General features: G+C 43.1%; 1 protein-coding gene across 1 annotated transcript in view; it reads right to left on the bottom strand.

Moving 5' to 3' along the window:
* DCAF12 (DDB1 and CUL4 associated factor 12) overlaps positions 1-18,532 on the bottom strand; it is a 29,123-nt gene extending 10,591 nt beyond the window's left edge. Inside the window, exons 1-5 of the mRNA XM_041763013.1 lie at positions 18,232-18,532; positions 17,862-17,986; positions 16,561-16,815; positions 2,882-3,088; positions 1,755-1,815 (exon numbers count right to left, since the gene is read on the bottom strand). Of these exons, the coding sequence (XP_041618947.1) occupies positions 1,755-1,815; positions 2,882-3,088; positions 16,561-16,815; positions 17,862-17,939 (601 nt within the window). The 5' untranslated portion in view covers positions 17,940-17,986; positions 18,232-18,532. The remainder of the gene's footprint in view (positions 1-1,754; positions 1,816-2,881; positions 3,089-16,560; positions 16,816-17,861; positions 17,987-18,231) is intronic.
* Between the last annotated feature and the right edge of the window lie 5,188 nt (positions 18,533-23,720).

Raw genomic sequence — 23,720 nt, 5'->3', positions numbered from 1 at the left:
GTCCTGAGATGGAGTCCTGCATCAGGCTACCAGCAGGGAGCCTGCTTCTCTGCTTCTCTCTCTGCCTATGTTTCGGCCACCGTCTCTGTGTGTCTCATGAATAAATAAAATCTTAAAAAAAAAAAAAAAATTTAACTGACTGAGCCACCCAGGTGCCCCTAAGCATTAAGCATTTTCAATACAGCAGCCACTATGCATTATTTCATTTAATCTTCTCAGTGAAACTCTGAAGTATTCATGTTACAGATGAAGAAAATCAAGTCTTAAAAAGCTTAGGGTAACTTGCCCAAGTGATGTTAATGTTCAGACTTAATGATGAGTACCAACCCCTGAACATTCTCAGTGATAAGTGGTTGGATGAGGATTCAAACTCAAACCTCTAATATCAAAGCCTATGTTCTTAAAATCTGCTAAACTGTTCAGAAAATATAGACGTGGTTAAGATAAAAAAGAAAAAAGAAAAAGAAAATGTAGACATGGGAGTTATCAGCCTGAAAACACAGATGTTGGTAGGGTATCTGAAGAAGATGGGAGGCTCCCAAAGCAAACCAAATCCTTGCTCCCAACAATCACATGTAGTACAGGTTACTGTCATAGAAGCAATCCCTATTATATAAAGGTGACAAGACTACCCTTAAGCAGCTCTCACTCTTTGGGGAGACAAATGACAGGGAATCCAAAAGCTTCTGAACCCCTTCTGGGTAATTCTTTTTTTTTTTTTTTTTTTTCTTTTTTTCTTTTTCTTTTTTTTTTTTTTTTTCCCTTCTGGGTAATTCTGACCTGTGATTATGTTTGTTCATTAAATTTATTTTCCCTCTTGGCTGCTTTCTACTGCCCTGCAAAGAATTGAAAGAAGAAATATTTATGTTCCCTTAGCTTTATTAGTTCTTTTATTTAAATTTTGTTAGTTGACATACAGTGCAATATCGGTTGGAGTAGATGTTGGTTTTTAAGTTTCATTTATTTAAGTAATCTCTACACCCAATGTGGGGCTTGAACTCATGGCACCAAGTTCAGAGTCATATGCTCTTCTGAGTGAGCCAGCCAGGGGCCCGTTAGGAGCAGTTCTAAGCACAGGCTTTGAAATCACATGTGGATTCAGATCCTGATTCCACCTGTTACTATTTGTGTGGCCTCTGCTAAGTTATTATAACCTCTCAGAATTTAAATTTTCTGATTTGAGAAATGAGGCTAATAATGCTAATCTTTTAGTACTGTTCTGAGGATTGTATGAAATAACACGTGAGGCATTCAATTTAGTTACTATTATGATTATTTTTATTTGGGAATCTAGACCTGGGGAATTGTATTGTGTATCTCTAGGTTACCCTCTCTACACTCATTTCCATTTTTTTTTTCTTCTGATGTTTACCACTGGGAAAGAAATCCCCTCAATCCTACACAGCTTTTATCAACAAGAAACACACTATATAGCTGTACAGAAAATAACTACTCCTAATATTTCACATCAACTATTCCAAAACACTTTTACAACATTGTCAAAATGAAGCCCCACAAAAACATTGAGGTTAACACACTGTCACACATACTTTTGGGAACAAGGCTGAGTGAATAAATGAAGAATGCTGGTAACTCTTATGATTTATCCAAGGACACACGGTACGTCAAAGAGCCAATACTGGTAATAAGATCCTGGCCCCTGGCCAATGGTCTATTTACTGGACTATTTCCAATCACACTACTACCCCTTCCTCCCTGCCACACCAAAACTCTATACAAAAGGTCAATTTTACCAGACACCGCCATAGTATCACTGATCCATGCTATGGAAAAGATCCAGTCCTTGTGTCCATCCTTGGAGAGAAGGAGTGACAGGTACAAAGAGAGAGGGGAAAAAAAGAAATTAGTAAAAAAGGATTACAACACACACTCTTGAAAAGCATAGTCTGACTGAAAATATCTTTGTAAAAAGTACAATTCCTATCTCTGATTATCTCAACCCAGAGGGCAGGATCCCGTAATTTTTAACTTTGTCTTGAGGAGCTCAAAGTTGTAATGAAACTGGCATTCCTATGGGCAATGAACATGTCTGGTAGACACACAGCTCTGGCCTTCTACCTCCGGATGTCTTATCTGGGGCTCCTACACATAATCACCCACCTCTTATCCCTCTAACCTCATCCTACCACTCTCCTCTGTGCTTACTTCCTAGTACAAGAGCTATACCCAACCTCTTGGGTGTTCCTTCCCAAAGAGTCCTTGGGACTCTTTTCTTCCAGACATCAACATGTCTTGTACCCACTCTCATTTCCTCTGTGTCTCCCTACTCAAACGTCTTCTTTTCAATGAGGAGTTCCCTGAACATCCTCTGAAATTGCATTCACCACCACTCTCTCTGTCCCTTCAATCTGCCTTTACTCTTCTCTATGGTACTTGTCACACTGACATACTGGTGGTAAATATTTATTTGTCTATCTATTGGTTTATATGTCTCCCTCTACTAGAACGCAGGCTTCAAGAGGTGAGGGAGCTTTATCTGTTATATTCACTGCATGTCCCCAGCGTCTAAAACAATGCCTGGACATAGCTCAATAAATAGTTGCTGAATGATTTAATAAACTTTGCTCTCTGACTATGGGCAGTGGGAGATATGTAGACACCAACCCACTGCTGTGTGCCCCTGAAGTATGTTGCTCACCCCTTTATCAAACATATGCTCTCCGTCAATATTCCTATGGGGAGTTCAGTCCCCATTCTGATATTTCTACCCTCACACCTCACCCCCAAACCCCGATAGTCAGCAGAAATCTAGAGGAAACTATTCCTTCCCAGAGGGTGTGTAGGAGGAGGGTCCATGTTATCTACCGGGCTCTGCTTAAGAACAAAGCTACCTCTAACTACAGTTACTGGAGAAACTTACATCACCCACACACACAGGATCTAGTGTAGGTAGCCGGTAGATGGCAAGACTGTTGGGGTTGTCTCCTCCAGTGGCTAACAGAGTTCTGGAGGGATTCAGCTCGATGGCATGGATGCCACAGCCCTGCTGGGTCACACCTCCAGGCTCCCGGTCCTTCAGAATGGGAATCTTGGTGATCTGGCTTGTCTGCACATCCACTACAAACAGCTACAAGAAAAGGGACACAGAAGCTGACAGTTCTCTTTTATGTGGCTAACCCTGGGTACAAGCACCCACTCATTCAATTATCCATCAAACTTTAATTAATTAATGTCTACTGTATGTCAGACCCTGGGAATTGGTAAAGGCATAGTCAGGGCTATTAGTCAAATGAAATATGAAAGTAAGAAAACACAACAGAGGCAGGCATAATACACTACATAAACACAGATTAGCAAGTAGTAAATTCTACCAGGGATTCAAAGACAGCCTCAAAGAAGACTAGCGTTAGATTATGGACCTAAAGAAAGAACCCAACTAAGGATTTTCTGCCAGTTTGGACATACTTTAAACATCTCATTCTCAACCCATGCACTGAAACTTAGAAACAAAACCATTCCCAGAGCCCATCAAGACTACTATTTAATGTACTATAAACATTAGTAGATTTGCTGGAGTGACTGGAGACACATGACAAGAGTTATCTCTAACACATATATCATTTTCTTCTATGCCTCCATGCCTTTGTTCATACTATTGCTTCTGCCTGAAATGTTCTTCTCCACCTCCTTTCCAACCTAACCCCTTTCCACTCTACAAGATTGATTGATTTATATTTATTCATGAGAGACAGAGAAGACAGACAGACAGACAGACAGACAGACAGACACACACACACACACACACAGGCAGGAGAAGCAGGCTCCATGCAGGGAGCCTGACGCGGGACTTGATCCTGGGTCTCCTGAGCGCCGCCTTCAGCCCAAGGCCTGATCCTGGAGACCTGGGATAAGTTCCACATTGGGCTCCCTGCATGGAGCCTGCTTCTCCCTCTGCCTGTGTCTCTGCCTCTCTCTCTCTGTGTCTCTCATGAATAAATAAATAAGATCTTAAAAAAAATAAATACTGTTCTAGCTGCTAGCACTGTGACTATGAACAAGAGAGAAATAATCTGTACCCTCATATACCTTAATCTAGGAAGTTAGCTTAAAATTCTCTCAACAATTCTTATGATGAAGCTAAATCATGCCAAATCTTTGTATAAAGTAATCTACTGCTTGCACAGGACGGAGACTATGAAAGGAGAAACTATTCTTTCAGTTGGCTCCTCCCTCTCATCCTTTTTCTCATCACCTCTCTAGAGGACTGCAAGTAGTCTTTGCTGCTTCAGGCAAGGCCATCATTGAAACTATTCTCTATACCATATCAGTTATCTACATAAAAATGGCAGCCCTCCCAATGTCAGTTAGAAATATCCTTAGGGGCCCCTGGGTGGCTCAGTTGGTTGAATGGCTGGCTCTTGATTTCAGCTCCCATCAAGGTCTCAGGGTCTGCAGGGAATCTGCTTAGGGATTCTCCCCACAACCCCTAGCCTGCTCACTTGTTCGTGTGCTTGTGCTCTCTAAAATACATATAATCAATCTTTTTTTTTTTTTTTTTTAATTTGAGAGAAACAGAATGTGCAGGGGAAAGGGCAGAAGGAGATAATTTTTTTAAAAAAGATTTTTATTTATTTGAGAGGAGAGAGAGCGCACAGAAGAGAGTAAGGGGCAGAAGGAGAGGGAAAAGCAGACTCCCCACTCAACAGGGAGCCCTGACGCAGGGCTTGATCCCAGGACCCTGGAATCATGACCCAAGATAAAGGCAGATGCTTAACTGAGCCATCCAGGAGCCCCAGAGATAATCTTTCGAGCAGACTTCCCACTGAGCAAAGAGCCTGACATGGGGCTGGATCCCACAACTCATGAGATTACCTCTTGAGCTGAAAGCAAGAGTCAGATGCTTAACCAAATGAAATCACCTAGGCACCCCAATAAACAAATAAATCTTAAATCTAAACTCCTGGGACGCCTGGATGGCTCAGTGGTTGAGTATCTGCCTTAGGCTCAGGGCGTGATCCTGGGGTCCCGGGATCCAGTCCTGCATCAGGTTCCCCACAGGGAGCCTGTTCCTCCCTCTGCCTATGTCTCTGCCTCTCTGTGTGTCTCTCATAAACAAACAAACAAATTCCTTATCATGGCATCAAGACTCCTCAATCTGGCCTCAACCTCTCTAGCTTTATATCCTGCTCTAGAAATAGCAGCTTATTAACTATTATTCACACAAAAATCTTCAATGAAATAGAATTATTTTGTTTCATGCTCATGCTGGTCACAATGCCAGAAATGCTTTCTCCTTTTCTTTTCTTTTTTTTTTAAGGTTTTTATTTATTTAAGAGAGACAGAGAGAGAGAGAAAAAGAAAAAGAAGGGTGGGGGAGGGGGAGAGAGAGGGGGTAAGAAGTAGAGTCCCCACTGAGCAGGGAGCCCAAGGCAGGGCTCAATCCCAGGACCCTGAGATCACGACCTGAATGGGAGGCAGGCGCTTAACCAACTGAACCACCAAGACATCCCCCACCCTTTCTATACTTGGCCAGTGTGTACTTAAGCTTTCATGATTCAGTTTAGACATGTGTTCTCTGAATATTCTCTAAATATCCAGGCTGGTTAAGTTTTTTTGTTGTAGGTTTCCCAGATAGTTCTTTACCCACAACTTAAGCCTGTATCACACTGCTTTAAAATCTTTACTTGTGGGACACCTGGGTGGCTCAGTGGTTGAGCATCTGCCTGCAAGGAGCCCGCTTCTCTCTTGGCCTGTGTCTCTGTCTCTCTCTGTGTCTCTCACAAACCAATCAATCAATCAATCTTAAAAAAAAAAAAATCTTTGTCTTTCTCCCCCAGTAACCTAATAACACCCTCCCAATTCAAAGAGCTGAGGGTTTATATTATTTTATTCTATAATCCTGCCTCAACAATGCAAAGCTAGGGACGCCTAAGTGGCTCCACGGTTGAGCCTCTGCCTTTGGCTCAGAGCGTGATCCTGGTCCTGGGATAGAGTTCCACATCGGGCTCCCTGCAAGAAGCCTGCTTCTCTCTCTGCCTCTCTCCATGTGTCTCTCATGAATAAATAAATAAAATAAAATCTTAAAAAACAAAAACAAAGCAAAGCTATATAGTAAGCATTTATAGAAGATACCTTTCAGGGAGGTTGCCCAAGAATTTTAGGGGGACCTCACATTCCTGCACTCAAAGGAAGGTGTCTGTCTGATATAAGCCCAGATCTTCAGATCAGAGAACTGTCCAGAGGTGGCTTCCTGGCTCGGGGAGAAGCAGTCCAGAGGCTATATTGGACTGATCAAATTCTCTCAGGCATGTGAAACTGGCTTGGTGGCACTAGACCAAACTGTCTGGATGGCTAATTTCTACCAAAGCCAGTCAGAAGAGAGAGAGTATGGACATCCTTAGTTTTTTGTTTGTTTGAAGATTTTATTTATTCATGAGAGACACACAGAGAGAGACAGAGACAGAGACATGGGCAGAGGGAGAAGCAGGCTCTTTGTGGGGAGCCCGATGCAGGACTCAATTCCAGGACCCCGGGATCACGCCCTAAGCCCAAGGCAGATACTTAACCACTGAGCCACCCAGGTGCCCACATCTTTAGTTTCTTTCTTTTTTTTTTTTTTTTTTTTAACATCTTTAGTTTCTAATGGCTTTCCAGTTTCTTTTTTTTGTTGTTGTTGTTGTTTTTTTTGTTTTTTTTTTTTTTTAGCTTTCCAGTTTCTAGCTCTGTTTCATGCTGAGATCCAGGGATACTTCCTGCTCTTGGGGTTTGTGAACTATCCCTTTTTATTTTTTAATTTTTTCAAAGATTTTATTTATTTATTCATGAGAGACACAGACAGAGAGAGGCAGAGAGAGCAGCAGGCTCCATGCAGGGAACCAGACCCAGGACTCGATCCCGGGTCTCCAGGATCACACCCTGGGCCGAAGGCAGGTGCCAAACCACTGAGCCACCCAGGCATCCTGACCTATACCTTTTTAATAAACATTAGTGGGTTTCTCACTCTCCTAAGCAAATGATCTCTATACAACACAGCCCCTCAAATGTTTAATGAAACAAAGTTAACTACCCACTTATACCTTTGTGGTTTTGTGGGATAATGCATCTATAACATGTTACCTTCTAGACTAGATTCCCAAACTGATTTTCACAATAACTTGAGGAATTTCCTTTTTTTAAAAGATTTTATTTATTTATTCATGAGAGATACAGAGCAAGAGCGAGCGAGAGAGAAGACAGGCAGAGGGAGAAGCAGGCTCCATGCAGGGAGCCTCACGTGGGATTCGATCCCAGGTCTCCAGGATTAGGCCCTGGACTGAAGGCGGCACTAAACCACTGAGCCACCAGGGCTGCCCAGGAATTTTCTTTCTTAGAGAAAAACTATAAAACAGGCGCCTGGGTGGCTCAGTTAAGCATTTGCCTTCATCTCAGGTCGTGATCCCTTGGGTCCTGGGATTGAGCCCAGCATCAGACTCCCTGCTCAATGGAGAGCCCACTTCTCCCTCTTCCTCTGCCACTCTCCCTGCTTCTGTGTGTGCTTGCTTGCTCTCTCTCTATCAAATAAATAAAATCTTTGAAAACAAAAACAAAACAAACTATAAAACAAAAACAATTTCCAGGCCTACGCTAAAACTCCTCCAATTAGAAATTTCTGACTTTTGGGGCCTAAAAAACTGAATTTTTCCCCAAAGGATCTCCAGGTGAATCTGATGACTGCCTCTGTTTAACAATTACTGGTCTAGACCCTTGCTATTCAAAGGTGCACTGGAGAACCTGTTAGAACCCAAGAATCTCAGGCCCTACCCTAGACCTATTAAATCAGAAACTGGAGTTTCCCAAGATCTCCAGGTACACTGAAGCTAGAGAAACACTGATGTAGAGAGAATCTGCTCTGTATAATAAAGGCAATGAATTTGATAAGTTATAGGAATAAAGTGACCTGCAATCTAGAAAGATCCAAGTTTCTCCTATGAAATCTGAGGGCTGACTAAAGCTTATTTTAGTCTACTGTGTCAGATCATTCCTCTTTTTTTTTTTTTCCTTTCCATTTCTTTGTCTTAAAACAGGGCTCCATTTATGCCGTTTGGAAAAGGTGTGGAGAAAGGTTTCAACTATTCATGTCCAAGAAAGTGTTAAGTCCAGTCTCTCTAGTTCTGGGATTGGGAGAAATCTAGATTTGAAGTCCACATTTGCTATCTATTAGCTGTGTGATCTTAGGCAAGTCAGTTAACCTTTTCAAATCTTTTTTTTTTTTTTTTTTTTAAGATTTCATTTATTTACTCATGAGAGACAGAGAGAGAGAGAGAGAGAGAGAGAGAGAAACAGAGACACAGGCAGAGGGAGAAGCAGGCTTCATGCAGGGAGCCTGATGTGGGACTCGATCCCGGGACTCCTGGATCATGCCTTGAGCCAAAGGCAGATGCTCATCTGCTGAGCCACCCAGGCACCCCAGCCTTTTCGAATCTTGTTTTTTATCTATAAAACTAGAATAATATCTGCCTCTAGGATTGCTAAGAATGTAATAAAGTGTCTGGCACAGGGCTTGGCACAAAATTGGTGTCTAACAAGTAACAGTTAATAGTAATACACTATTCCAATGTTCAATTTCCTATGGTGCAATAGTTTCATCTACTCTTGAAAAACATTTGATACAAGGGAAATGAAAAAGTTGGTAATATCTGGGTCTCTAGAGGGCCCAGGAAACAAGGAGTTTATCCCTAACCTCACTCTTGCAGAGGGATGACAAAGCACCATGTGAAGGACAGAACCTTTTTGCTTTTTCAAACGAAGGGAAAGGAATGTGAATGAGCTGCCACAGAATATCTCCCCAAGCACTCTGACAAGGGGTCAACCTTTCATGCAGCTTCTGTAACAAATCCTAGAATGGGGCTGTTCTACACTAACCTACTGGGATCCCTGCCAGGAACTAACAGCATGGTAAGGTTAGTTTGAGAGTCTCAATGGCTCCCTGAAACCTACAACCTAAAACAAAGGAAAAACAAAGAAAGTAAAATCCTTACAATCAGGAAGCATATAAGACAACAGAGTACATCTCTGAATGCAGGTTTAATGTGTATGTATATATATATATCTATATATATACACATTCATATTCATATATATATGAAATGTGCATACATAGAAAAATCAAGGCAGCTTAATAAAATGGAGGGGCTCACAATGTTTCTGAAACTCCAAAGTGTTTTAGCTGGAGCCTAATGAAGAGAGGAAAGCAAATCCACACAGGTCACACAGACATCAAGGTAAACTATACTGAGTCAGACAGAAAAAGGCACAGCCTAAGTCTGCTGAAAGTTGAGTAAAGGGAAGACAAATGAAATCAAAGCAGCAGAATACATTCCCTATCCCAAACCAAGATGAAGAGGAGGAAAGGAGAGTCAAGACCAAGAAAAACAACGGAAAATGGTTAGACAATATGTATCAAAAGTTAACAAGTGTAAACAAACTCTACAGTTATTTTAGGAACTTACACTAAGGAAATAATGATGGGTGATAGTCAGTAGAGCATTCAACTCTTGAGTTCTGGCCCCTTGTTGGGAGTAGAGTTTACTTAAAAAAAAATGTAGTAGGGGTGCCTGGGTGGCTTAGTTGGTTAAGCATCTGCCTTCAGCTCGGGTTTTGATTTCGGGGTTCTGGGATTTATATAATTACAAAGTCTATTTCCTACTTCCAGGCAATACCATCCAATCAGAAAAAATAGGGTATAGGGTACAGGAATGCCTGGATGGCACAGTCAGTTGAGTGACTTTTTTTTTTTTTAATTCATGAGAGACACACAGAGAGAGGCTGAGACATAGACAGGGAGAGAAGCAGACTTCCTGTGGGAGCCCCATATAGGACTCAATCTCAGGACCCTGGGATCACCACCTGAGCCAAAGGCAGATATCTGCTCAACCACTGAGCCACCCTGGCGCCCCGAGGGTCTGACTCTTGATCTCAGCTCAGGTCTTGATCTCAGGGTTGTGAAGTTCAAGCCCCATGTTGGGGTCCAGGCTGGACCTGGAGCCTATTTAAAAAAAAATAAATAAGTGAATAAAAATAAAAAAATAAAAATAGAAGGGTAAATAAAAGAACTGGCCTACTAGTCTAATTTTACCCAAGTCCTCACTTCTTTCTATGGAAGACAGAAATTGATTTTTATAGCACTCAAAGATGCTAATATTGATGTACAGATTATTTAGAAGAAAACAATTTCTATACAAGATATTCTCAGCTTTTTCTTTCCCTACAGCGTTTTTAGGTATAAAGCCATTTACTCAGAATTAGCAGGGAGCCTTACTTATCTCTAAACTACAAATTACTAGAGAAGAGAGACTGTAGTCACGTATTAATTACTTATCTGGTATATTAAAAGATTATAAGCTTTCAATAATAACAGTATTAAAACAATGATAATGACTTAATTAAGGACAATATGATTGTGTACTTGCCCACTGAGAAGCAAGATCTTTCTCTAGATATTATTATTATTTTTAAATATTTTATTTATTTATTCATGAGAGACATAAAGAGAGGCAGAGACACAGGGAGAGGGAGAAGCAGGCTCCATGCAAGGAGCCTGATGTGGGACTCGATCCCGGGACTCCAGGATCACGCCCTGGGCCGAACGCAGGTGCTAAACCTCTGAGCCACCCAGGGATCCCTTCTAGATATTATTTTGAGCTCCAAAAAATTCCTTGTGTGATTCATAAAGGAAACTCCTGATGTGTCTGGGTGGCTCAATTGGTTAGGCGTCTGCCTTCGGCTCAGGTCATGATCCCAGGGTCCTGAGAAGGGAGTAAGGGCTCCATTCTCAGTGGGGAGCCTGCTTCTCCCTCTCCCTCTGCCTCCTGCTTCCCCTGCTTGTGCTGTCAAATAAATAAATAAATAAAATATTTAAAAAAAGAAAAAAGAAACTCCTTTTATTATATATCTTATGCCACTGTATTTTACTCTATCTCCCCAGAGAAGATGTATAATATATAACAGTGTTCAATCTTTGTCAGTAGACAAGCAATGAATGATAACTGAGCAAAGGCCACTTCCACCATTATTTTAGGCTAAGAAAAAACAAGATTCATCTTGGTAAAGTAACATTTAAAAAACCAAGTTTATGAACAATATTTTATCAATAATAATGGAAATTTAAAAATGTAAGACAGACCATCAGAAGCTTCTTTTTATTTATTTATTTTAAAGATCGATCTATCTATCTATCTATCTATCTATCTATCTATCTATGACAGAGAGAGGCAGAGAGAGAGAGAGGCAGAGACACAGGAGGAGGGAGAAGCAGGCTCCATGCTAGGAGCCTGACGCGGGACTCGATCCCAGGACTCCAGGATCACGCCCTGGGCCAAAGGCAGGTGCTAAACCACTGAGCCACCCAAGGATCCCCAGCTTCTCTTTTTAAAGAAGCTTCTCTTTAAAAAAAATTTTTATTTAGTAATCTCTATACCCAACATGGGGCTTGAACTCATAACCCTAAAATCAAGAATTGCAAGCTCCATTGACTGAGCCAGCCAGGTGGCCCCTCTCTCTTTTCAAATGTTTTTTCATTTGTCAAGTTCCTGTTTAGTCCTTAACCACATGCATGCATAATTATGGCTATAATAAGCACAGGTAGAATTTTGTATGTTGGGGTGGCCGGCAGGCTCAGTCAGAAGTGAACAATTCTTAATCTCAGGTTTTTTTTTTTAAGCTTTATTTATTTATTCATGAGAGACCCACAGAGAGAGGTAGAGACACAGGCAGAGGGAGAAGGAGGCTCTACAAGGAGCCTGATGAGGGACTTGATCCCAGGACTCCTAGACCATGCCCTGAGCTAAAGGCAGATGTCTAACTGCTGAGCTACCCAGGCATCCCAAATCTCAAGGTTTTGAGTTCGAGCCTGGTACTGGGTGTAGAGATTAGTAAAATAAATAAATTTAAAAAATTTTTTGCATCTCATTACATTTAACATATCAAATACTTTGAATGTTGGGCCTCCTGAATAGGTCAGTTGGTTAAACATCTGCTGTAGGCCCAGGTCATGATTCCAGGGTTCTGGGATCAAGCCCCACCTTGGGTTCTCTGATCAGTAGGGAGTCTATTTCTTCATCTCCCTCTACATCTTCTCCCCTGTTCTCTCTCTCTCTCAAATAAATAAATATCTTAATTTTACTTATTTTTAAAAGATTTTATTCATTCATTTAAGTAGGAGAGAGGGTGGAGTGGCAGAGGGTGGAGTGGCAGAGAGGGTAAAGCAGACACCCCGCTGAGCAGCCACTTAACCAACTGAACCACTCAAGCACCCTGCTTTTGTTAGTATTTAGATAAAACTTCCAATGATTATCTTGTTAAAAACGACTTCTCTTCTTCTGGATAAATTCCCTGAAAATATTAGGTCAAAGGGTATAATATTTTTAGGGTCTTCATTCAACAAAAAATATCTACTAGACTTCCAAAATACGATCCCAAAATACTGTCAATAAAGGGTTTTAGTGGCAATGTATATATATGTATCTGTTCCACCACATCCTTATCAGAACTGGTTTATTTAATTTGTACACAGTAAAATATTTTGCTTTTATCTGTACTTTCTATAATGAAGGTAAATATAATTTCCTAATTGTACTTTCTTACATAATTATATAATAATAAATGTAATACAGAGGATTTTTTTTGAGAGAAAGAGAACATGAGTGGGGGTGAAAGGGCAAGAGGGAGGATAAGTAGGCTCCTTGCTGAGAAGGGAAGCCTGAAAGCAGGCTCGATCCTAGGATCCTGGGACCATGACCTGGGCCAAAGGCAAAGAGTTGACCAACTGAGCCACTCAGAAGCCCCTAGATGAATTATTAAAAAGTGTTTAAGCTACTTGGGATTACGACTGGCATACAGAAAGAAGCCATAAATAGGATACAGAAAATGCTCACTATTTACCCTAAGCATACCTCAATCTGGCCAGAAATACACTTTTTTTTAAAGTTTATTTATTTATTCATTCATGAAAGATACACAGAAAGAGAGGCAGAGACACAGGCAGAGAGAGAAGCAGCCACCATGCAGGGACCCTGATGTTGGACTCCAGGGTCATGCCCTGGGCAGAAGGCAGACACTCAACCACTGAGCCACCCAGGCATCCCCAGAAATACACTTAAAGTCTAGAACCATCAAACTACTGCCACTACTTCTCCTCCTCCTTCACTGCCACCATTAATTATATCAACAATTTACTAAACACAATTTTTAGACGCTGTGCTAACCAACATTTTACTTAATTCTGTTCATGACTCTACTGGACAAGTACTACTCTCTCCAATTATTTTAAAGGTGAGAGAAGAAAGGCTTAGAAGAAGGTATCTGGGGCTTGTCCACAGGCACAGAGTTAATGATAAATGGAACTCAGAATCAGCATAGTAATTCTATCATTTGTACATCTAAAATTTCTCTAAAAAAAAAATAATAAAAAAAAAATAAAATAAAATCTCTCTCTAAGAGAGTCAAATATTCTGAGGAGTGCTTGGGTGGTTCAGTGGGTTAAGCATCTGCCTTCAATTCAGGTCATGCTCTCTGGGTCCTGGGATTAAGCCTCTTGCTTTGGGCTCCCTGCTCAGTGGGAAGCCTGCTTCTACCTCTCCCTCTGCCCTCCCTCCCGCTCATTCTCTCTCTCAAATAAATAAAATCTATTAAAAAAAATAAATAAAAGAGTCAAATATTCTGAAAATAACATAAAGACTAATTCTGGGATTAATCTGAACATTTTCTACTAAGCGAAAAATAAACATGTCATTTAAAAAATGGCTAATTTGCAAGTTACTATCTAACTATGAAACAAAAATGAATGATACAGGTAAGTATGCTATACACCTGGCTGGGTCCAAGAAATTCTGAAAGCAGTTAAAAATATCTTCTAGGGTTGCTTGAGTGACTCAGTTAGTTAAGCATCTGCCTTTAGCTCAGATCATGATCCCAGGTTTCTGGGATGGAGCTCCGTGTCAGGCTCCCTACTCCGCTGGGAGTCTGCCTCTCTCTCTTCCCCCCCACCACTCATGCTTGCTCTTAAACAAACAAACAAACAAACAAACAAATAAATTTAAAAAATACATACATACATGTATCTTTTAAAAGGGTGCAAGCCTTTTGGGGAAATAAAACAGTAAAATGAGGGAGCACAAATTAAAATTTGGTCAGAGCAAAACTCCTACACTTAACCGTATTTTGTTTCCCTCTATCTCAAACTAGATTTCATATTCTGCTTTTATCATTTCAGGAATCTGCATATGAAAACTTAGGGACAACATTACAGTTATTTTTCTTAACCCTCATGTCTACCATTCTTCCCCCACACCCAAATTAGGCTCCTCAAAAGATTTTCCTCCCATCTAACAGCAAATCACAACCCAAACTCATTTTGTTTGCTTCAATTTTGTTTTAACTTCAGTTTTAAGTGATCTCTATACCCAATGTGAGGCTCAAACTTACAACCCTGAGATCAAGAGTCACATGCTCTACCAACCGGGCCAGGCTGGTGCCAGCTTTTTGCTTCATTATAATCCACCAAATTGGGATCCCAGGGTGGCGCAGTGGTTTAGCGCCTGCCTTTGGCCCAGGGCACGATCCTGGAGACCCGGGATCGAATCCCACGTCGGGCTCCCGGTGCATGGAGCCTGCTTCTCCCTCTGCCTATGTCTCTGCCTCTCTCTCTCTGACTATCATAAATAAATAAAAATAAAAAAAAAATTATAATCCACCAAATCTATCTTTGAAGTCAGTAGTATTCCTCTGACCATTACTTTGGGAAGTGGTGAGAAAAAAAAAGCAGCCCTGACAACTAGGAATTAGCCTGGTACTATCAGCTAGGCCTTGATATCTTGGTAAAAATAATTTTACAGGAAATTTTCCTGTGAAAGTCCCATTTCCTTAAGCATTCCCCCAAATCGCCCTCAGTTAAGTCCTTTCTATACACCTTCTTTCTGAGAGGTCTTGTGGTTCCCTTAGGTACAGGTTCTCTGTAACTCCAATAAGCAATTGTATCTACTATGTTAAGTCCCTGATAGTCTTTGGCTGAAAGGTATCAGTAAATGAGAAATAAGAATCTAAAATCACATACCTTAAATTCTATATACATTACCACAGTATCACCATCTTTCTCTTCAAACCAACCCCTCTCAAAATATTCCCTTTCCTTTTTTATTTATTCTATTTTTTAAAGAGGTTTTATTTATTTATTAATGAGAGAGAGAGAGGCAGAGACACAGGCAGAGGGAGAAACAGACTCCATGCAGGGAGCCCGACGTGGGACCTGATCCCGAGATGTATTTTATCTATTTCTATAATTGTGATTATATAGCTTACTGATAAATTTTTCCCTTCATTCACTTATAACTGTTTTCTAAGTTATTCTGCATAAAAACACTCCCCTCTTCATGTAATACTTATTTTTTCTTTCTTGAATCCTTTTCAGGAGGCTACTTTGCAAAGAACAAAACATTCGCAACTTAAAACCACCAAACATACCTTTTGTGACCTTTCTTAAAGGAAATATATCTTTAGATTCTACTCAAAAATGTTTGGGGAGGGTGATTTTGCCAAGTGCTACTTTATTTATTTTTTTAAGATTTATTTTATTTATTTTATTTTTTTTTTTAATTTTTATTTATTTATGATAGTCACAGAGAGAAAGAGAGGCAGAGACATAGGCAGAGGGAGAAGCAGGCTCCATGCACCGGGAGCCTGATGTGGGATTCGATCCTGGGTCTCCAGGATCGTGCCCTGGGCCAAAGGCAGGCGCCAAACCGCTGTGCCACCCAGGGATCCCAAGATTTATTTTAGAGAGAGTGCAAGAGCATGAGCACGCAGGGCAGAAGGAGACAGAGAATCTCATGCAGACTCTGTGCACATCATGGAACCCAACACAGAGCTCCATCTCACGACCCTGATCATGACTTGAGCTGAAACCGAGAGTCGGATGCTTAACCAACTGAGCCACCCAGGTACCCGCCAAATGTAATTTTAAATATTTTTTTTAAAGATTTTATTTATTTATTCATGACAGACAGAGAGACAGAGACAGAGACAGAGACACAGGCCGAGGGAGAACAGTCTCCATGCAGGGAACCCGATGTAGGACTCGATCCCGGGACTCCAGGATCACGGGATGGGCCAAAGGCAGGCACTGAACCGCTGAGCCACCCAGGGATCCCCTCATTTTAAATATTTTTATATGTGCCCTTAGCCTAGCAGATAAGAACTAGATTCCCACTATTATGTTTCCTGAGCATCATTCCTTCCTAAATCTTTCCTCTGAGGTCCTTGACTTAAAGCAACATAAAAAAGTGAGGCTAAAGAAACTCTAAAATCAGTGTAACAGCTGTATGGCAAAAGGCCTAAAGAAATAGACTCCTCTGAAGATTTATCAAGAAAGAAATGAGGAAATGGGAAAAGGGACATAAAGAGAGGAAGAAGTTATCAGCAGATAGGAAGGGGATGGAAAGCAGAGTGAGCCAATCTCCTCCCAAAAGAAACCAATGGGGAAAATGAGCAGTGAAAGGTTTTAGAGCATGTGGAGCCAAAATGTATCCAGGTCCTAGAATAAGGTTCGTTTACCCCCTAGACACTTACCGTGTTGCATTTTGTGCCACACACCACTTGCCTATGATTCAGCCACTGAGATGCAAACACTTTATTAAGGGTCCCAAGGTGAAACTCTCTTTCCTTCAGGAGACTGGGAAGTTGCTGTGCTGCATAGCCATGCAGCACTCGAGAATAGTTGGTTTCATTCTGAAGCCTGACTTCTCGGTTCTTCAAGTAGTACACTAAGGATCTCTTCACTGGGGGGAGTCTTTTCCTTTTGTGAAGTGAATGATCCCAGCCAAACTGTGGAAAGCAATATTAGAAATTAGGGCTTTGGCCACTTTTGTTCAGAACAAGGGATCCTCCTGTATCAGAGAAATCACCAAGAATTCATCCCGCAGGATTGACATACAACAGAACAGGAATCTCAATACAGAAAAGTCCAGTTTAACTCTTCCAACACTGAGAAGATGCTACTCAGTCAAACCTACGTGTGAGAAACAAGGACTGAAAGACAAGGGAAAGGAAGCAGAAAAGAGGTCAAAAGGTTTACGAGGCCTGCTAGGAGCAAAGGATTCAGAGTCCCTAAAGCTATCCTTGATAAGGAAGGGAACGAAGGACCAAATAATTACTATACCGACCTGAGCTGCATCTCTACCCACGCACCGTCTCCCCTCTCAGTCTGTACTCCCCGTGGAGCATGGAGAGTGCAGCTGGGGGCAGACTGGGGTCCCACGCCTTCCAGGGACACGCAATCAGGGCCACCCCCCCTGTCACCAGGCCGTTGAAGAATCGCGAAATATCAAACACTAAGGGAGTAGGAGGCACGGGAAATCAGAGTATGAAACGCGTTCAACAAGGGCGTTATAGGGATGATACCTGAGAACTGCTGTTTTTTACACCGATCCAAGAGGCAAAAAGCCCAGGTCAGGGAAACCCATTTCCCATATAAAGCACGCAATCGTCTCCGCTTCCCGAGGTCCCGGAAGGGGGACTTTACTGTCTCCCAGTATCTTCTGGGAGGTTTTGTTCCTGATTCCCATCGACGTTGGTTTCCCTTCCGTCAAAGACAAGATTGTAGCTTCTTCTCAAGCCCCACGACCGGCTGCAGGGCTTCCCTGGGATAGGCCCTGTTCCAAGTTTCCCTTTAGCTCCTGATTGCTCTGGCCTTTCTGCTCTTCTCTGAATCCCTGAGGGCCCGGCCCTGACCCTACAGGCTGGGGCCCGACTCCTGCTCCATCTCTGACTACAAACCTTGGTCCCCGGGTTCCGGTTTCCTGATCTTCGAACCCTCCCCCGCTCTAGGTGCCTCGGCGGTAGAAGCCGGGTCCAGGCCTCTCAGCCCTCACCTGCGGGCACTGAGCGTCGCTCCCAGCTCCTGGCGAGGCGGGCGCTTTCCGCTTCCTGCTAACTGCTTTCCGGGCCATAGTGGGCAGCGCCGCAGCGGCCCCGCAGCCACATGGGGCGGGGGTAGCTAGGGTTAGCAAGACGGCGGGTCATATACTGGGCCCCGGGGCCGCGCACTCTTGTGCGCCTGGCCCGGAAAACGGCCCGGACCCGGGGAGGCAAGCAGAGAGAAAGGAGGGAGGGAGGACAGGGGTCGGGAAAGGGAAAGGGCTGGGGAGGAAGAAACGAGCAGCTCTCAGACGAATTGAGTCTGAAAGGACGGCGAGCGGCGAGAACCAAAACACCCCCTCCCCTTCGCCCGCGCTCCGTCACCCTTGCGCAGCCGCACTTCGCAGCATGTCGCCACGGCGACGCCGCCCGGGCCTTCAGGGGTGGGGTTTAGGGCCTGCAAGTGGAGAGTTCGCGGCAGTTGTTTGGCTGCCGCCCGCGCATTTCCAACGGTCGTCAGATGGCCGCTGAGGTGGAAGACCTGGTGTCGAAGGAATCTGCGTTCTGCCGTGGGCCTCGGACCCCCGCCTGCCCGTCCGCAGGCACCCGGAAGTGAGGACGGCTATCCTCGCTCCGGTTAGGAATGCCTCCCGGCACACGCCTTTACCCGGCAGCTGCCACTGGTTATCTCTTACTGAGCGCCGCACTTTCCCCGAACCTATCAGAAACGGAGCGCTGACACCGTGGGCTGTACTCTATGCCAGGAGGCAGGACCTCCTTCCTCCACCCTCGCAAGGTGGAGTCCGGCTTAGGGTCCACGCCCGCCTGGCCAGACTTGCCCTCCGCAGCGTTTCTGCCCTGCCTGGCATTACCAGCCCAGGATGCTCCCCAGGCCTCTGGCCGCCTCCTTCCCATCCCTGGGGAGCCCACGGGCTCCATTCTCCACGCAGTCATGCCTCCCTGCTGGCCACCTCCCCCGCCTAACCATCTCTCCTGCCCTAACCATAACAGCCCCTCAAGTGAGCTTTCCCTCAGCTACGACCTTCAGATTCTCATGACCTACCGGCCACACTGCCTTTTGTGCTTTATGAAATAGGTCTCATGCCTTAAGTTATGTTTTGTATGTCTCCCATGCAGTCCTAAATTGAGGACAGGACCAGGGGGACTGCCCCTGCCTGCCTCTCCCTGGGGACCCTGGTTGCATCTCCATGAGGGCAGATGGGGTGAAACTCTGAACCACAGAGAAGAGAGTAGAGTGGATGTTGCTTGTCGGTCAGTTAGATAACGGGGCTTCTTCAGGATCACCCTTGCCTCCATTTTCAGAAGATCCTGTAGGAATTTGTGCTGGCTTCCACTTTCCTCAGGCACAGAAACTCTTTGAGGAAGCAGGATGCTCTTGCTTGGGGTTGACTGTCCTCGGGCTCTAGTGCCCAGTTACCTGATGGTTGCTTCAGGCCTCATACCTCCAGGGAGCTCTGTTGACCCATCCGAAGCTCTGCCTACAAGATTTGGATTTGTTTTCCACACCAAAACAAAGACCAGATTGAGACAGGGTCCTCTGCCATCCCAAGTGGGCACTGCCACTAATTTCTAATGCCACCTTGGGAAAGGCAGCCCCATCTTAACTTCATCAGGCCTATCCCTTCAGAGACATGCACAGAGTGAATGGGTCAGAAGTGGTTCAGTTTCCTTTTTAAGCCTCTTGTTCCAGTTCTGTCTTGCCTCACAATGCCCTTGATGACCCAGGAGCCCATTGGGCAAGAATCTGGAATTCCTTTGAGAATCTCTAGGCTCGTGCCAGGCTGCACATGGTATTGCCCAGTCAGAGGCTGCAGCCTCATCCTCAAGGTTAGTACGCTTTATCTTGGCATCCCAGGAACTAGCCCCAAATGCACTTCCCAACAGAGCTTATAATTTCTGTGGAATGAAGATTCACCTGGAAGTTTAAAAATCCACAATTGCCTTTATTTATTTTATTAACATGTACTTATTTATTTGAGAGAGAGCACACGCATGTGCCTGCAGGTGGGGAGGGTCAAACAGAGAGGAAGAGAGAGAATCTCAGGCAGACTTCCCACTGAGCCCAACCTGGGGCTTGATCTCACTACCCTGAGATCTCTGCCTGAGGAGAAAGCAAGAATCAGACACTTAACCTACTACTCACGCACCCAGGTATCACAGTATCATCACTCTTTTAAGAACAATTATGTGGGGGTACAAGGGTGGCTCAGTTGGTTGAGTGTCCAATTTTTGACTTCAGCTCAGGTCATGATCTCTGGGTTGTAGGATCATGGGCTCCTCGCTCAGTGTGGAGTCTGCTTGAGATTCTCTCTCCCTCTGCCCCTCCCACTCATGCTTGCTCTCTCTCTAATAAATAAATAAATAATATATTTAAAAAAAAGAAGACCAGTGGTACCAAAAATAAAACCCCCAAACCTGTTGATGATACCAAGGATTGGTAAGGAGGCAGAATGACTGGAACTTTCATACATTACTAGTGAGCATGTAAATTAGTACAATTTGGAAAAATCTATGACAGTACCTACTATAGCTGAGTATGTGTACTTTATGATCTAAAACTTCTACTTCTGATTATAACAACAGAAATGAGTGTTTATGTTCACCAAAAGGCAAAAGAATAATCAGTTTTATTCATAGCAGCTATAAATGGGAAATAGTTCAAATGTCAATCAATAGGGACACCTGGGTGGCTCAGTTGGTTAAACATCTGCCTTTGCCTCAGGTCATGATCTTTGGGTCCTGGAATCGAGCCCCACGTTGGGCTCCCTGCTCAGTAGGAGTCCACCTCTCTCTTTATTCCTCTGCCTCTGCCTTTCTCCACTGCTCGTTCTCTTTCTCTCTCAAATAAATAAATAAATAAATAAATAAATAAATAAATAAAATCTATTAAAAAATGTCAGTCAATAGTAGATAAATTGACAGTTCCCATGATGACTTCATTAGGTTTGATAATTTGCTATAATGACTCACAGGACTCAGGAAAATAAATACTATTAACAGTTTATTATAAAGGCTATTATAAAAGATACAAATGAGCAGCCAGATGAAGAGTGAGGTCTGGAAGGGTCCTGAACACAGAAGATTCTTTCCCTATGGAGTTGGGGGTACACTACCCTCATAGCATGTGGATATATTCAACAACTTGGAAGTTCTCTAAACCCCATAGTTTAGGTTTTACGTGGAGGTTACATTATGAAGGCATGATTCATTAAATCATTATTATTTGGGGCGCCTGGGTGGCTTAGTCAGCTAGGTGTCTGCCTTCAGCTTGGGTCACGGTCCTGGGGTCCTGGAATCGGGTCTCTAGTCACTCTCCCTGCTCTGGAATCTGCTTCTTCCTCCCCCTTCTATCAATCCCTCCTGCTCATGCTCTCTCTCTCAAAATATTTTTAAAGTTAAAAAAATTCATTAACCTTTGGTAATTAATTCAATCCCCATCCTTTTTTCCTTTCCCAGAGGTTGAGAAATTAAGGCTGAAAGTTCCAAACCTGGAATCACATGGTTGGTTTCTCATATCTAAGGAACCATCCTGAAGGTATCTAAGGAACCATCTTGAGTCACCCCATTAACATAAACTCAGGTTTGATTGAGAATTACTGATAAATAATAAAAGATTGCTTCTCACCATTATCCCTTAGAAAAGTATAAGAGTCTTAGGAGCTTTTGTGTCAAGAACCAGGACAAAGACCAAATACATATCTTAAATCCCAATATCATAGTAATAGAAGTCACTGTATTGGGGTGCCTGAGTGGCTCAGTCAGTTAAACATCTGCCTCTCAAGTCATGATCCCAGGGTCCTGGGATCAAGCCCCACATCAGGTTCCCTGCTCGGTGGGAAGCCTGCTTCTCCCTCTCCCTCTGCTGCTCACCCTGCTTGTGCTCTCTCTCTCTCTCTCTGTCAAATAAATAAAATCTTAAAAAAAAATAATAAAGAAGTCATTTAACTAACGGGTTTGCTAGCTGGTTACTAACTAGGAGAATAATGGAGGCTTCTGGTGTTCAGAAAACTTCTTTTTCTTTTTAAAATATTTTATTTATTTATTTGAGAGAGAGAGAGAAAATGAGTAGGGGGAAGGGCAGAGAGAGCAGCAGACTCCTCACTTAGCAGGGAGCCTGGCACAACTCAGGGCTCAATCCCAGGACCCCAGGATCATGACCCAAGCCAAAGGCAGATGTTTAACAGACTGAGCCCTTCAAGCACCCCTGGTGTGCAAGACATTTCTACGTATGTCCATATATGTGTGTGTGCATATATATATATATTTAAAGAATAAAAAAATTTTTTTTAGTAATTTCTATACCCAAGATGGGGCTCCAAACTCACCACCCTTGTGCTCATTTCGGCAGCACATATACTAAACTCACCACCCTGAGATCAAGAGTTGCATGCTCCTTAAGAGTGAGCCAACCAAAAAAAAAAAAGAGTGAGCCAACCAGGTGCTTGCCCCTTTACAGATTTTATTTTTAAGTAATCTCTACACCCAACGTGGGGATTGAACCTACAACCCAGAGATCAAGAGTTGCATGTTCCACCCATTGAGCCAGCCAGGTACCCAGAAATTTCTATATCTTGATCTTGGTGATGATTATACTAGTACTTGCTGATGGTTATTATATACATATGTAAAATTCATCAAGCTGCACATTTAAGTATGCAGTTTATGCAAGTATACCTCAGTATAAGGAAATAAACATTGTGGGGGATCCTTGGGTGGCTCAGCGGTTTGGCGCCCACCTTTGGCCCAGGGCATAATCCTGGAGACCCGGGATCGAGTCCTACATCAGGCTCCCTGCATGGAGCCTGCTTCTTCCTCTGCCTGTGTCTCTGCCTCTCTCTCTCTGTGTGTCTCTCATGAATAAATAAATAAAATATCTTTTTTTAAAAAAAGAAACATTCAAACATTTTTTACCTGGTTTTTTCCTTTGTACTTTTAAGAGACAATTAGGCTAGGAAGAAGGAAAATTTAAAAACCACAACCCTAGGCTGAAATGAACCTGAGAGGACATTGAATACATCACTTTACTCTCACCTCCACAATATTCTCCAGGCATATGAAAGCCTGAGAATCACCTTTCTCTCTCCCAATTCTTGTACCCTCTCCTCACACATTCACCTATCTATTCCATCACCAAGTCCTATTTATTTTACCTTCAAAATATCTTGAGTTGGGTCACCTGGGTGTCTCAGTCAGTTAAGCATCTGCCTTCAGCTCTGGTCATGATCCCTGGGTCCTGGGATTGAGCCCCACCCCCACCCCTATCAGGTTCCCTGCTCAGTGGGGCTTGAACACATGACCGCAAGATCAAGATTCACATGCACATTGGGCTGCTTGGCTGGCTAAATTGATGGAGCATGTGACTCTTGATCTTGGGGTTGTAAATTCAAACCCCGTGTTGAGTGTAGAGATTATTTAGAAATAAAATCTTTGGCCCCTGAGTAGCTAGGTTGGTTAAATGTCCAACTCTTGATTTCGGCTCTGGTCATGATTCCAGGGTCCTGGGATTGAGTCCTGCATCTGCTTCTCCCTCTGCCCTCCCCCCACTCATTCTCTCTCTCAAATAAAATCTTTTTGTGGGGGGTAGGCTGGGTGGCTCAGCTGTTTAGCACTGCCTTCTGCCCAGGGCGTGATCCTGGAGACCTGGATTGAGTCCCACATTGGGCTCCCTGCATGGAGCCTGCTTCTCTCTGTCTCTCTTTGTGTTTCTCATGAATAAATAAATAAAATCTTAAAAAAAAGCAAATCTTTAAAAAAACCTCACAAAATCAAGAGTTCCAATCTTTTTCACTCCCACCCCTCCAAGTCAATCCTCATGACCATTCCTTCACAATGTGATGTGCAGAAGGAGGCCC

Source organism: Vulpes lagopus, chromosome 7 (assembly GCF_018345385.1).
Source record: "Vulpes lagopus strain Blue_001 chromosome 7, ASM1834538v1, whole genome shotgun sequence".
Taxonomy (NCBI): domain Eukaryota; kingdom Metazoa; phylum Chordata; class Mammalia; order Carnivora; family Canidae; genus Vulpes; species Vulpes lagopus.
Note: the sequence above shows the minus strand (reverse complement) of the source record. Positions and strands in the feature narration are given on the sequence as shown.